The sequence below is a fragment of the Jatropha curcas genome, chromosome 9 (assembly GCF_041381405.1).
Source record: "Jatropha curcas cultivar XTBG-Jc1 chromosome 9, XTBG_Jcur_1.0, whole genome shotgun sequence".
Classification (NCBI taxonomy): domain Eukaryota; kingdom Viridiplantae; phylum Streptophyta; class Magnoliopsida; order Malpighiales; family Euphorbiaceae; genus Jatropha; species Jatropha curcas.
Genome location: NC_143159.1, coordinates 18,582,454 through 18,598,320, shown reverse-complemented (window position 1 = coordinate 18,598,320; position 15,867 = coordinate 18,582,454). Strand labels below are relative to the sequence as shown.

The 15,867-nt window shown below is 35.9% G+C and overlaps 1 protein-coding gene across 1 annotated transcript; it reads right to left on the bottom strand.

Annotated features, from left to right (window-relative positions):
- Positions 1–272: 272 nt before the first annotated feature.
- On the bottom strand, positions 273–14,974 carry LOC105631501 (DNAJ heat shock N-terminal domain-containing protein). Its single transcript, XM_012213677.4, has 11 exons — positions 14,337–14,974; positions 13,920–14,236; positions 13,453–13,530; positions 13,154–13,256; positions 12,188–12,276; positions 11,592–11,703; positions 10,452–10,505; positions 10,311–10,359; positions 1,215–1,312; positions 886–998; positions 273–774 (listed from the first exon to the last, which is right to left on the bottom strand). Exons 1-11 carry the CDS (start codon positions 14,715–14,717, stop codon positions 432–434), a joined length of 1,737 nt encoding a protein of 578 aa, XP_012069067.1. The 5' UTR covers positions 14,718–14,974; the 3' UTR covers positions 273–431.
- Positions 14,975–15,867: the final 893 nt, after the last annotated feature.

Genomic DNA, 15,867 nt, shown 5'->3' with positions numbered 1-15,867 from the left:
TTCTTAATAGTCTCATGAATTAAAATTTTAATATTTTTTAACTAATTTTCAATACCGTAGCAAGATAATAAAATTAACTGTTTGGAAAATATTTTCTAAAATTAGAAAATATTTTCCAAAAGATAAGTTGTTTTTTATTGGAAAAAAAAAAAGTCTCGTTCCACAGAAGTCTCTTATCTTTTCTAGCTCATAATGCATATTCTCATTCTAATTTTAGAAAATATTTTCCAAAAGATAAGTTGTTTTTTATTGGAAAAAAAAAAAAAGTCTCGTTCCACAGAATTCTCTTATCTTTTCTAGCTCATAATGCATATTCTCAAGCGTCAAGACAACTCTACGTATAGCCAACACAAGTATGAAAAATCTGTGCATCTATGACTGTAGCATGCAGGAAACTACCACTATACATACACAAGCAGCCGATCCATGAACTAAAGGAAGTTCCTTTGAAAGTTTCCTGAGGAAAACCTGGAAGACAAACCCTGAGCCATGTTGTCTGAATCAAACTTTATACTCTTCCTTCCAGCCACGATGTCTTTCTCGCGATCCCAAGGCTTCCATGGATGCTGCCCAACCCAGTCTTCTTTCTCTGGCTGCTGCTGCTTGGATTTTTTCTTTGAACGAGTTACGACCTCTTCTTGGTGCTTTTGTACTAGAGATTTTGATCTTTTTGCTTTATTGTACTTATCTACCAAATCTGCATCTGCACTTACATTTTTCTTTTCTTCTTCATTTAAAGCGAGTGCCGCAGCCTCATTGTAAGCTTCCAAGTAACTGTCATGTGACATTAAATTCATTGGCGTGTCATTTTAACCATAAATGAATAAACAGAAGCAAGAAACAATTAAATGCACATTTCATTTAGAACATAACAAGCATTCTTACTTCATCTTTGCTTTCTGTGCTTTATCTAATGGGGTATCTGTCCAAACGCTAGTGTCACCACGTCCTTCCTTAGAGCTCATGCTGAATTTTGTGGAATGCATACTCATGCCGGGCTGGGAGTAATAAACACAAGAGGTGTTAGTGTTGGAGAGGAGACAACAGCAAATATGGAGAATGATTAAAAAACAAACTCAGCTATGAAAAAAAAAAAAAAAAAAGGAATTTTCTTTCTTTAAAGCATCTAATGTATTACAAAATGTATGGGACAAAAGGTTTCTGAAAACACATGTGCAACAGTGCAGGACAAGCAGAAAAGAAAAAGGCCTTACTTTCCTTTCAGGAGGCAGTGTTGTCATCCATTCATCTCTTCGGGCTACTTTAACTTCCACTTCTGCAAGGAGCTCATCATCACCCTCCATTGATATACCTGAAAACAACAGCTTTTTTGTTTTAGATGAAGAGCCTCCATATGTTATGAATCAATGAACCGAGACATTTAGGCAACACTTATTATCTGGAAACACATACTACCACTACAAAGAGATGGGCGTGGCGATGCAACAAATTGCATAAATCGTGCACTAGATGTAATGTCTAAAGATGGTTATGTTATTACTTCATTTTATTCCTTGATGATGTCAAATACACTTGCAAACATCAGACAAATCAAACAGTAAAGATACACACAAGCAACCACTTTTCATTTCAGAAACATTGTGGTACCGGTAAATTTTGACTCTTAATAATTCAGATGCTTACAGTGAACAAAAAAGAATTTGAGCTGCACACACACCGAAAAAAAAAAAAAAAAAAAAAAAAAAAAAACAACTCATGTGACTTTGACACGATACATTAGGAAGGCTTGTCAAAGCCTAGTAAATCACTACAAGTGCACATGAAGAAGTAATGCAGAATACATTCCTTCCCAGTTCCCACCGGCATAGTTCATGTTGTTAAGGATTAGTTGTAAATAGAACTCTATTAGGAGTTATAAATAGAACTCTATTAGGAGTTAGATTCCTAATAGGTTTATAGTATCTTGTATGTGTAAATATATGTGTCCCTAATGATGAATCAAATAGAAGAAAATATTTTTTTTTCCACATTAAATCTACATGGTATCAGAGCCTGTGGCTCTTAAACTTGATTTTTGCCGTTTGCATAGAAAATTCCGGCGTTCCCTCAAAATCCGGTCGCCGGATTTCCTGCGCGTGGTGGCTGTTCTAGGTTCACTGTTTTGTCTCACCGCCCACTCCAGGAGCTGCTCCAGCTGCCGACCGGTCTTCCCTCAAAATCCGGTCACCGGATTCCCTGCGCGTGGGCCTCTTGCGCTGATACAAGGTTCTGCTACAGTACCACGTGCCGGCGCGTGGCGGCCCGTCCGGCTGTTTCCGGCGATCGGAAATTGTTTTCTGGCTTCGTTTTTATGTCAGCAGTCTACTCAAGTAGTTGTTTTTCCGATCCGGCGAAGTTTTGGTAGGGAGCGTACTCAGTTCTGTCAATTTGGCATTTCAAGTTACCTTTCGCTCTTGTTTTCATTGAAAGACTATTTTTTTGTGTGTCTATTTCTGCATTGCTGGTAGCGTGTTTAGTTTTTATTAATAATGGATCCTTCACCTACAGATTCTAAAACTACTACCACTGAATTGATCCCAGCAATGAATAAGATCACAAAACATAAATTGAAAGGAACTAATTATTTAGATTGGAGTAAGACAATTCGAATTTATTTGCGAAGTGTTGAAAAAGATGATCATCTAATTGATGATACACCAACTGATGACACTAGGCAACTTTGGCTCAGGGAAGATGCTAAGTTATTTCTACTGATTCGCAATTCTATTTACAGTGAAGTGGTTGGATTAATCAATCATTGTGAGTTTGTTAAAGAATTAATGAAATATCTTGAATTCTTGTATTCGGGAAAAGGTAATATGTCTCGTATGTATGAGGTCTGCAAAGGATTTTATCGTGCTGACCAGCGAAATAAGCCCCTTACAGCTTATTTCATGGAATTTAAAAAGATTTACGAGGAACTCAATGTTTTATTGCCTTTTAGTCCCGATGTTAAGGTTCAACAAACGCAGCAAGAACAAATGGCTGTGATGAGTTTTCTTGCAGGTCTTGCTCCAATTTTTGAAACTGCCAAATCACAAGTCCTTTCAGGCAGTGATGTTACCTCTCTTCAGGAGACTTTTGCTAGATTGCTACGTACTAAAGTTTCTCATACGCCTTCCCCTTCTGATAATAGTGCCCTTGTGACTAGTAATCAGGTAGCTAGACAGCCAGGAAACAGAGGAAGAGGAGGAAATAACCGTAGTAATGGACCAATCACTCGGGAGACAAGCATTCTTATCTGCCATTTTTGCCATGAACCTGGTCACACTAAACGGTATTGTAAGAAACTGATAAATCAACCACCAAGGGTAAATATGGCACATCAAGATTATGCAGTTACTTCTTCTGACAACAATGTAACAATTTCTGTTGCGGAGTATGCTAAGCTCTCTAGATACCGTTCCTCTAAGTCTACTGATTCCTCAATTGTTGCTGCTGCCAACTCAGGTAATTTAATCGTCATATTACTCTAGCTGATGGGTCCACATCTCTTGTCAAGTGTATTAGCACCGCCAATTCCATTCCATCTCTTCCATTGTCTTCTGTTTTTTGTTTGCCTCGTTTTTCGTTTAATCTATTATCTATTAGCAAAATTACTCGTATGCTGAATTGTTGTGTCAAATTTTATCCTACATATTGTGTGTTTCAGGATCTTTTGACGAAGCGGATTATTGGTAGAGGACGTGAGTCTGGTGGCCTTTATCTTCTGGATGAACACGTTTCATTATCTTTGGCTTGTGCTGGTGCTCTATCTCCTCTTGAGGTTCATTGTCGTTTGGGTCATCCGTCATTGTCTACTTTAAAGAAGTTGTGTCCGCAGTTTAAGTCTTTATCAATTTTAGAATGTGAATCTTGTCAATTTGCCAAACATCATCGTTTACCTTTAGTTCCTCGAGTCAATAAACGGGTTTCATCCCCTTTTGAGTTAGTTCATTCTGATATTTGGACTCCATGTCCTGTTATTTCTAAAACTGGCTTTCGGTATTTTGTAACTTTTGTGGATGATTATTCTCGTGCTACTTGGTTATTTTTAATGAAAACTTATTCTGAGATATTCTCTATTTTCTGTTCTTTTTGTGCTGAAATTAAAACTCAATTTAATACTTCTGTTCGCATATTGCACAGTGATAATGCTAAAGAATACCTATGTAGTTCCTTCCAATCTTATATGTCACAAAATGGTATTCTCCATCAAACATCTTGTGTTGATACTCCTTCTCAAAATGGGGTTGCAGAAAGAAAGAATCGACATCTTCTTGAGGTTGCTAGGGCACTTCTATTCCAAATGAAGGTCCCTAAACATTTTTGGGCTGATGCTGTCTCTACTGCAAGTTTTGCATGCCTTCTTCTATGCTTAATGGTGCAATTCCTTATAATGTCTTGTTTCCTTCTAAACTTCTATTCCCCATTGAACCTCGAATTTTTGGTTGTACTTGTTTTGTTCGTGATGTTCGTCCACAGGTTTCCAAATTAGATCCAAAGTCCCTTCGTTGTGTTTTCCTTGGGTATTCTCGGCATCAAAAAGGGTATCGTTGTTTCTCTCCCGATCTTGACCGTTATCTTATTTCTGCAAATGTCACATTTTTTGAGAATACTCCATTTTTTCCTTCTTCTATATATAAGAGTGAGGGGGAGGATGATGACCTTTTAGTCTATGCTATCCAGCAAATTCATAACTCTCCTGCTCCTACTCGTATCCCTGACCTTGCTCCTGCTCCTACTCCAGCGTCTGCTGCTCCTATTCCCTCTCCTGCACCAACATCTACACGCCCTCGTTTTGAACAGGTTTATTCCAAGAGACCAGGAACTCTTGACTCACTTCCTCCACCGACCGTTTCAACAGAAGATCCGGTTCTCTCCACTCAACCTGAGCCTGTGCCTTCCACTCCCCAGTCAGACCTTGACCTTCCCATTGCTCTTTGAAAAGGTAAACGCAGGTGTACCTACCCTATTTCCTCTTTTGTCAGTTATGATCATCTTTCTTCTTCATCTCGTTGTTTTGTAAGTAACTTAGACTATGTCTGTATTCCTAAAACTGTTGTCCAAGCTTTGTCCCATCCTGGTTGGTGTGCAGCAATGAAAGAGGAGATGGCTGCCTTAGATACTAATGGTACTTGGGATCTTGTGCCTCTCCCGGCAGGTAAGAAAGCTATTGGTTGTAAGTAGGTTTTCACCGTTAAAGTGAATCATGATGGGACTGTTGCTCGTCTCAAGGCTCGATTAGTTGCAAAGGGCTATTGTCAGATTTATGGCCTTGATTATTCTGATATTTTTTCTCTTGTTGCCAAATTGTCTTCTATTCGTTTATTTATTTCTTTAGCAGCTACTTTTGACTGGCCTTTACATCAGCTGGACGTTAAGAATGTCTTTTTTCATGGGGATCTTCAGGAGGAAGGACGTTAAGAATGTCTTTCTTCATGGGGATCTTCAGGAGGAAGTTTACATGGAGCAACCACCAGGCCTTGTTGCTCAGGGGGAGTCGGATAAAGTGTGTAAACTTCGAAAATCTCTTTATGGCCTAAAACAGAGTCCTCAAGCTTGGTTTGGTAGATTTTGCAATGTGGTACATCAATTTGGCATGCAGAAGAGTACTTCTAATCATTCTGTATTTTTCAGAAGTACTAACACTGGTTTGATTCTACTTGTGGTTTATGTTGATGACATTATTATTACAGGGAGTGATTCAGCCGACATTACATCACTCAAGTCATTTCTCCAGACCCAGTTCCAGACAAAAGACTTAGGATTGTTGAAGTATTTTTTGGGTATTGAAGTATTTAGGTGTAAGAGAGGCATCTTCTTATCTCAAAGGACGTATGTCCTTGACTTATTGAAGGAAACTGGAAAGTTGGGTGCCAAGCCATGCAGTGCTCCAATGACTCCAAATTTGCAACTTTCAATTGGTGGTGAGCTATTTGATGATCCTGAGATGTATAGAAGGTTAGTGGGCAAATTGAATTATCTTACCGTAACACGTCCAGATATTGCTTACTCCGTGAGCGTCTTGAGCCAGTTTATGTCTTCTCCTACTGTTATCCATTGGGAAGCTTTAGGACAGATTTTGTGCTACTTGAAAGGTAATCCAGGTCGTGGCCCGCTTTACAGTAATCATAGGCATTTGAACATTGAATGTTTTTCAGATGCAGATTGGGCAGGTTCGAAGGTTGATAGAATATCAACTTCAGGATATTGTGTCTTTGTAGGTGGAAACTTGATATCATGGATGAGTAAGAAACAAAATGTAGTCTCATGATCGAGTGCTGAATCAGAATATCAAGCTATGGCACAATCTGCTTGTGAATTAATTTGGATTCGTCAGTTGTTAGAGGAAATTGGCTTCAAGTCATCCTTGCCTGCAAAGTTATGGTGTGATAATCAAGCTGCTCTTCACATTGCATCAAATCCAGTATTCCATGAACGAACAAAACATATCGAGATTGATTGTCATTTCATTCGTGAAAAGATACAACAGGGTGTTATCTCTACAGGACACGTTAAAACAAGTGAACAGTTAGGAGATATCTTTACAAAAGCTCTAAACGGACCCCGGGTTGACTATCTTTGTAACAAGTTAGGCATGATTAATATCTATGCTCCAACTTAAGGGGGAGTGTTAAGGATTAGTTGTAAATAGAACTCTATTAGGAGTTAGATTCCTAATAGGTTTATAGTATCTTGTATGTGTATATATATGTGTCCCTATTGATGAATCAAATAGAAGAAAATATTTTTTTTCCACATTAAATCTACACATGTTATGGACGTATAGCTGATATGGGAATTATGGAAAATTGATTAGTTAGATTATTAGCTTAAATAAGATTCAATAAAACATGAATTCCTAATTAGTATAGGAGCCCTAGATTTTAGTTAGTCTATCTATTCCTAAATAGACTAAACTTTCTATTTTTATATTTTCCTGTTTATCATTGTAACCTCTATTTGACGAGGTGTTACTGTTAGTAATAAAAATAAGTTAGAATCTTTCCCAAACACGACATTGGAGCTCCCTCTAATGAGGTTCAAAGGTGACAGCTCCCTCTTTGATGAGCTGAATCTCTTCCTTTAACAAAATAGGTAGATCCCGTAATAAGAACAAGGACCCAAATCCCTTGCTTGAGAAAGACAATGTAGTACAAGGACTCAAATCCCTTGCTTGAGAAAGACAATGTAGTACATCGCCCTGTGACACGATCCCTTACGCGAGCACATAACAATGTGGTATTAGAGCCAAACACCATGCACGATCAAGGATTGCATGAGGAATTGAGAAATTTGGTGGCAGAATTGGAAACAAAAACGAATGCACTGTTGCAGAAATTATCTCAACAATTGGAAATTCTCCCTACTCTTACCAACCAATTGCCTGGCAAGGGGCCAACTGAGGAAACAAATGCAGGGCACAACAGTTTAGGCCAAACAAGTCATGTGGAGGATAGGCTGCAACCACGAACGGAGCATAATGAAACTGTTGGTGGAATCAACAGCAACGGAACTGCGTCGCGATATACTAAGCTCGATTTTCCTACATATGATGGCAGTAATGACCCCTTAATCTGGTTGCATAGATATGAATAGCTTTTTACTAGTCAACGGACTGCAGTAGTGGACCGAGTCAGCCTAGCCATCTTCCACGTGTTGGGAGAAGCCCAACTATGGTATTACAAGTTGCAGCAAGAAGAACCAGACCTCACGTAGAACATGTTTACATAATATTGCACTCTTAGATTTGGGCACCCTTGCAAATTAATCCCCTCGAGGACTTAGTTAATTTAAAACAAACAGGGACAGTAGCAGAGTATTTTCAGGGGCTGTTGTCTCGAGCAAATTTGGTGCGCCGGGATCAACAGGTGAATTTATTCACAGCTGGGCTAATTGACACTATCATTAGAGGTTGAGATGCAATCTCCAGCCACTTGTGCAAGCCCCTAGCTAGGGCTTTTCAGATGAAGCAACAGCTACCTGCAATGTTGCACCACCGTGATGGTACCACCTCTTCCTTCGCCACCAAGTCCAACAACTCCATTCACAAACCAATTGCATCCCAAGGCAGCGCAGTACCAGGATACTCCAACAACGCCTCCTCTGCTTTTATTAAAAAATTAACAAAGGCAGAAATGGAGGAAAGGCAAGCCAAGGGATTATGTTACAATTGTGATGATCTATTTGTTCCAAGGCACGAGGCTGTTTTGGTTGGAATTTTATAGTGCACCAAACTCATCCATTCAAGAACATGAGACAACACCAGCTTGAGGACAAGCATTTCTTTCTTGAGGGGAGTAACGTTATGGTCGTATAGCATACATGGGAATTATGGAAAATTAGTTAGTTAGATTATTAGCTTAAATAGGATTCAATAAAACATAGATTCCTAATTAGTATAGAATCCTTAGAATTAGTTAGATTTAACTCAAACAATAAAGCATGGATTCCTAATTAGTATAGGATACCTAGATTTTAGTTATTCTATTCTTAAATACACTAAACTTCCTATTTTTATAATTTCCTAGTTTATTATTGTATCCTCTATTTAAAGAGGTATTATTGCTATTAATAAAATAAGTTAAAATCTTTCCCAAACACGAGATTGGAGCTCTCTCTCTCTAATGAGGTCCAAAGGTGACAGCTCCTTTTGATGAGTTGAATCTCTCCCTTTACCAAAATAAGTAGATCACATAATAAGAACAAGGGCTCAAATCCCTTGCTTGAGAAAGACTACATAGCACATTGCCCTGTGACACGGTCCCTTATGCGGGCGCCCTGTGACACGGTCCCTTATGCGGGCACATAACAGTTGAATCCTACATGTGACCCAAGCCTATTGGAAAGAATCATCTACTCATTACTTGCAACACGCATTGTTTAGTTGGTTATTTAGCAATTTTCCATCTAATTTTTCTATGAAAGGCACTATTCGACAACCATAAAAGCATATCCAAGAGATTTACGAAAATAAGTCATAATGTTGAAGTTGCTAATGCTTTTATTAATTATGACCAGTCTAAACAGCAAGTCACCACAACAATCAGCATGGCACCATAAAATCATTATTAAAAGTTAATTATAAAGATGGATAGGATCTGATTAGAGGAAATAGAATGAAATGGTAAATCTGACCACTAACCAATAAAAATTCAGCATTACAAGTAAAATTAAACCATTTAATCACTCGTGAAAAAGTTCTAAAAAAAGTAAATTCAATAACCACAAACAAAAGAAAATAAATTAAAATGGACAAAGAACAAAATTAAGTCCAACATATTAAAATTATCCCCACACCAAAAAACTCTTAAAACAACAAAGAAAATTACCTAAACATAAATAGATCTAATTTTAGATGAATGATACATGAAAAAAAACATCTTTGTTTTTCTTTTTAAAAAAAGAAATACATCTCAACCAAATTATATGCAAACACAATTTCTCAAGGAAATAAACCTCATAAGGAAAAAATATATATAACAATTTTCAAAATAAAAAACTGGATTTGCTCTACATGATAGGAGAGGGAACTTTGATGAGATATTGTGATGAGAGAATGACTAATTAATGCATAGGTTCTGTATTAAGCTTTACCTTAGGCATTCTTGAAACTACAAAAATAGAAAGGGGTAATATAGGAGTTACCACCAAAGATATTAATAAGGCAAATAACTTTACCACCTCATCCCACTGATTTATGTTCAAATTTGTGGGGTTCTAAGGAATTTGGGAGGTTCTAAAAGACCTTATAAAAGCTGCACTCTACTTTACCATGTTCTTTTCCAAACACAATGTCATGCCTTATTCAACCTTCATAAACCATCCAAATAGAGCACAAAGCTCTGTTTGGGTTGAGTTCGGAGCTTCTTTTCATAAATGCACTTTGCTTATATATATATATATATTTTTTTTATAGCACATCAGAAAACTGTGGTCTGGGAAAACCCAAAAAAAATCTAGCATTTTAAAACCATGAATTTTTGCTATATCATTAATATTGCAAATGCAGTTTGCCAAACGCACCTCAAACACAATGCTAAATAGACACTACCTTGTTCTTGATAAATACGCTTGACATAATTGTCAATAAAAATTCAACATCAACTATCTCTAGAGGCATACTGATGTTTCACCCAAAATTGAAAGCTCCAAATATATATTATTATGATCCAGTTATCAAAAGAATTGGAAGATAAATGTTCGGCAAAAAGTGAATCTAGTTCATCCATAAAATCAAATCTACCCCTAAACACTCCAACCCATGCACAGGGAGAGGGATTATAGCCTTCAAAAGTAAACAACTATCTGCACAAGTGATTAAATACCTTGTGATCTTCTCCATTGTGCAGCTTCACGCATAGCTTTCAACTCAACCTATCGAAGTAGAAATCACTAACATAAAATGTTGGCCTTTAAATAAATTTAGGAAACCATAAGGATGCTAGTAATTTGTTAGAAGTATAAACCTCAAATGCTTCCTTCTCCTCCTTGAGTTTAATTTTCTCATCCAGCAATTTTCTCTACAAAAACAAACAGGGATAGGAAGCAGAAAGATCAAACCCCTTGAACATACAAAAAAAGGTTCAAAGCATATGATCGATAAATGAAAACACACACATGTAAATGAGCAGCAAGTACCAACTAAATGCCACAAGCAAGTTGAAAACATCAAAAGGCAGAATGCAAAGTCCCTAATTGCTTAACACCAAAAAAAGGAGAAGTTACTTTCAGCAGTCACTAATGGCATTTGAACAACTTTAAAAGATGCCAATTCCAACAGTCCCATCATGTTCCAAGTAACTTCATGTTAAGGTCTTGGCATCAATTAGAGGAACAAGTCATCAGCACAAAAAGATCGTTATGTTTTCTGTTCCAAGTAACCTCTTTATGCTAATGTTAACAGTCTCATTAAGAAACGCCTCACTCCACATCATTGTTTCAGATATTTCCATCAAACAAAACACAACCATGTCTATGGTTCAGTCTATGTTGCCCTTCCTTCTCTTTAGTAATCTTTTTTATTTTCATTTTTAAAACTATCCTATTCACTACCACCACCAGTAGACACTGACCATACCCCATCACCCAACCCCCAGGTGAGGAGAAAGATAAATTAATGATCATATACAATGGAAAATCACAACAGTTTCATCTATAAACCAGTCTACCCTAGGATTTGTTTGCTTCAATATTTTATTTTATATCTGCTGATCTCATGACACAAACATGCAAAAAATATTTAGTGATAGTGAAGATTTACATGCGTCTTCTGCAAATTTCTTAGCAAAAAAGATGGTTCAAATAGCTAGACAAAAGACACAGATTGAATAAAGTAACTGCACCATATCACAGCAATTAAACTCAGGCAATAGAGAAGCAGCCCAGGTAAAAAATCTACATATTAAAAGCAAACCAAAAAAAAAAAAAAAAAAAAAAAGATTACTTCAAGCTGCCACTCAAGCTTTAGCTCATGCAGTATAGGGATAAGTCAAGTGTTAATTCGTTTCCAACCTTTAAGCTTTATGATATAATACAGAAAGGGAGAGAGAGCACAAATTAATGAAATCATAATCAACACAAAAATCATGTGGATATGAGAAACTTACCTTCTCTGGATCTTGTAACTCTTTAAATGCTTTGTTCAGTTTGATAAATGCTTGATGGGCTTGAGGATGAGAACACTTGTCTGGATGCACCAAAAGAGACAGCTTCCAGTACCTAGGGAATGACAGCATTATTCATCAACATATAGATTTGACAGAAAATGATCAGGGATTTTTCAATTGAAGTACAAGAGTCATACATATGAAATAAGCCTGACTGAAAGGTATGGACCAACACATAAATGTTCCGGTTACTATTCATGCCTATAAATCCTATCTCCACATGTAAAGAAATACCAATAGACTGTTCCAGCATGTCCATGAGGAATAAAAATCATCACTGACAAATATCCTATCAAGAAAAACTTCTTCGCAAGATCTCCCATTTCTATGTTATTAACCATAAAGAAGGATATAATGTGGGTTCTGAGAGTGTTCTCTTTGTAACTTAAAGTCTCATGTCATGATTGATGCCTCTCACACTACTTGCTCACTTTGGAATGAGATTAATAAAAAACCAAATTGCTGAGAAAAAATAAAGCAACCCACAAGTAATTGACATCTCATTTTTTATTGCATACAATAATTCAACAACTTACCTCTTCTTTATATTTTCGGCAGACATTTTATGATTTACTCCTACAATATCATATGGGGAATCATCTTCAACGCCCATAATTCTTGTGACCTGTTCAAATAATTAATCAAGTTAGATGCACTTCAGAAATGAAAAATTCCCTAATGTTGTAAAAAAATAAAAGAAAATAAAAGAAAATAAAAGAAAAAAGAAGAAATCCATCAAAAAAGGAGATTAGTAACAAGATTAGGACCACGAAGAGCATATGAAGGTAAAGAATCAACTGCATCTCCCTTTAATATTTAAGCTTCTTTCCACTCCATGAACGTATGGCATATAGATCAGGACACAACAATGAGAGGTCCTCAGCATAAAATACTGCTCACCAGAGAGGGGCTAAGAAAGTAATAATTCCATAAAATATGTTTGCAAGGTTTTCAAAGAAATCTCTTAAAACTTGCTACCAAAAAGGACAAATACCTACATACATAACAAGAACCTTAATAACTAAAAGGGGCAAAGGGAAAGGGAAGGGAGAGAGTGGGATGGAATGCAAAGGAGAAAATTCTTGTCTTATGATGTTTGGAAAATCAAAAATTAGATGTGAAAGAAACGAGAAAGATATATTTTTATTTTGTTTAGATAGGTGGGAGGGGAAGGGAAGTTATATTGAAAAGGAAAAAAAAAAAATCCATATGCATTAATTTAGTTTTAAGTGTAGTAAAATTATAAGGTTAATGAATCTTCATTAAGTTCCCTTCTCCTTTTACAAAAATTAAATGCCAAACAAGATAAGATGGTGATTTCCCCTCCTTTCCCTTGCTTAACCCTTTAATTCACCAAGGCGATGCATAGGGTAAGTGCACAGTTGAGAATCCAAAAAAAAAAACAGAAATGGAAGTTTATGATTTGCAAGTTAGGTATAATTAGCTTGAACATATTCAGTAAATATAAACTATCAGGATTCAAGATAAGTAAAATCAGGAACCTCTTCAAACCGCTCTGCTTCATTTGCTGATTCAGCCTCAGCAACCACAGCAGGTGGGGGAGGTCCTATGAATAGTTCAGTATTTTCCTCCAACTCAGCATCTCTGGAATTTTACATCCAAAATCACCATACAGCCACAACATCAACAAGCAATTACATCTTGACACAAATGCAACAAAAAATAACAGCAAGTCTAGTAATCATATGTTAAAACCAAAATCATATGTGTGAAACCAAACTAAATTGATAGTCAAACAAATGAAAAATTATGGTTAAATAAAAGCATTTAGTGCGAGTACCTCAACTCAGCTTGTGCTTCTGTTAATTTTGCCGCAGCAGCAAGTAATTCAGCAGATGGCATTTCAGGGCCGATCATCCTTCAAACAAATGTAAGTAGACTAACATGAAACTCATCTTCTTTTGTATCCATAAATCTATAAACAAATGCATAACACATGAAGGTTTTGGCAATTTAATCAATTTCCCAAGTATCACTAACGATATCCAAGACCCAGATTTCACAATGAAGGATGCAACAAGTTTATCATAATATGTGCCTTGTCTTTTGTATCACAATTCCAAATTCAGCTTAAATTTTCGAACACCAACTTTCTATGGCATTAAATTTTTATCAATTTAATATTGAAAATCATGATTAATCACCAGAAAAGTCACCAAGACATGAGATCATATCTATTGAATTCCATCCATCGAACGTTAAAACTAAGTTCATAAAACAGAAAAAAAGAAGTAATAACAATTTCACCTTCTTCTTGGTGGAGAAGAATTATCTATTGGAGATGGCATTGACAAGTTACTATCATCTGAAAGTTGTTTAACTTCTGCAGCTGGCGGTTCAGAGTTCGTATCATCAATCTGTTGCACTTTAGATTCTGAATGGGCCAAAATCAGAGATCCAACAATCTCCAAAGTAGGACAAGCATTCGAAGGCAGCAAAAAAACTCTATCTCCATTTTCTTTAAGGTTCAAGGAGATGAAAAGCTTCTTCAAGTGCTTAATTAAAGACCTCTCAGAAATTCCCTTTATGTCAACGGCTTGTCCATCATCAATCATTTGTAGCAGCTATACAAAATAAAAAGAGAAAACTTTCACAAGAAATACCAAGGAAAGAGAAAACAACTGTCTGAATACCCAAAAGAAAACAACTGTTTGAATCATTTACCTGCTTCAAGTCACCTCCAACGTTAGGAAACTTCTTTAACATCACTTTCACTACATCTTCTGGCTTGACTAGCTGCCCCCGAAGCTCCTCCGAATCGGATCCAGAACTTGACCTGGATTCTGAGTTATAAACCCTTTTCTTCCTTGATTTCCTTCTTTTTCTATCTTTTTCTCTTTCTATTTCTTTTTCCTTTCTTTCTCTCCTCTTTCTTCTTCTCTCTCTCTTCTTCTCCTTCTCTCTTCTTGAAGTCCCATCGCTGCTTCGCCTGTCTTTCTTGTGCCGGAGGCGTCTCTCATCCGAGGTTTCTGATTCATCGTCATCAGAGTTCGAAGGTGAAGTTGGCGTGTCCTCTCTGTGTTTCTTCTTTGTTTTGTTAACCATCTTTTCCAATCAAAAGAGATTATTACAGGAAGGTAAGAAAATCTACATAGAGAATTGGAAGGTGTTAAGAGGTCCGAATATCCCTGCCCGACCCGCTAGCATATTTGGTTGGGGGGCTTCGTTCTTGTTCTGAGCTAGGTCCACGTGATTGAGGTCTCCTTCTGAGATGGATATCCCAGTTGTAGGCACTGCCGTAGCACCTCGAATTCAATTTATAACGGTAAAATTATTAACTCCGATTTGTGTAACAAGCAAAGCTCAATTTTTTGTTTTATAGTTTTAATGTCATGTAAGTCTCAAAAAGTCTTTTTCTCTCTTTTGCCCATTAAAGTGCTATTGCCCTATTTTCTCTCTTCCTAATTTCAATGGTCTCACAAAAGGCTATTGGAGAGAGTCTCATAGACCAACAACAAAGGAAAAATTGTTAAAAAAAAAAAAAAAAAGGTCTTCTATCTGTAGATTCTTCATTAACTTGCAAAGCAACAAGAGAAAAAAAAATATATCTATCTGTATTATTATATTATATAATAAATATGAGAATAGAAAGAATAATGGGATTATCGATATCAACTTTAATGAAATTTAGAATATTTTAAAATAGCCTTAATTATAGTCAATTAGAAAATTACACTTTACTAGTTGGTTAGATATAGTTTTTAAATAAATACATATAAATAATTAATTTCATTTCAAATTTCATCTTTTTTAAATTTATCTTTTTTATATTTTATTTTTTAAAATATTTGGTTTTATTTTGATTATAATTTAAAATATTTTATTTAGGAGAGAGATAAAAAAAAAAGAAAAAAGTATATTCTTTTTTTAATAGTCTTTTTTCTTTATATTTGTATGATTTAATTGGATATATTTTTAAAAAATAAATTTTCAGATATAATATAGATAATATTTTATTTAGGAGAGAGATAAAAAAGAAAATAGTGTATTCTTTTTTTCTTTTTTTTTTGTATGGTTGTAGGAAAATTTAAGGGTTTATTTAAACTGGATAAAATGTTTTTTTATGTAATCTTTTTTTATTAATTAATTAACTTATTTATTTATTTAGATTTACAACTTAGAACAATAGAGAAATAAAATATTTGAATAAACAATCAATATTAGATCTTAACATTATTTGCTTTATAATTTCCAT

What these genes read in the sequence shown, in the direction of transcription:
- LOC105631501 (XM_012213677.4), bottom strand. Translation starts at nt 14,717, where the DNA reads ATGGTTAACAAAACAAAGAAGAAACACAGAGAGGACACGCCAACTTCA. An exon ending in AGGAGAAGGAAGCATTTGAG is followed by an intron (nt 10,360 to 10,451) that starts GTTTATACTTCT and finishes CTACTTCGATAG; the next exon opens with GTTGAGTTGAAAGCTATGCG. An exon ending in CACTGCCTCCTGAAAGGAAA is followed by an intron (nt 999 to 1,214) that starts GTAAGGCCTTTT and finishes TATTACTCCCAG; the next exon opens with CCCGGCATGAGTATGCATTC.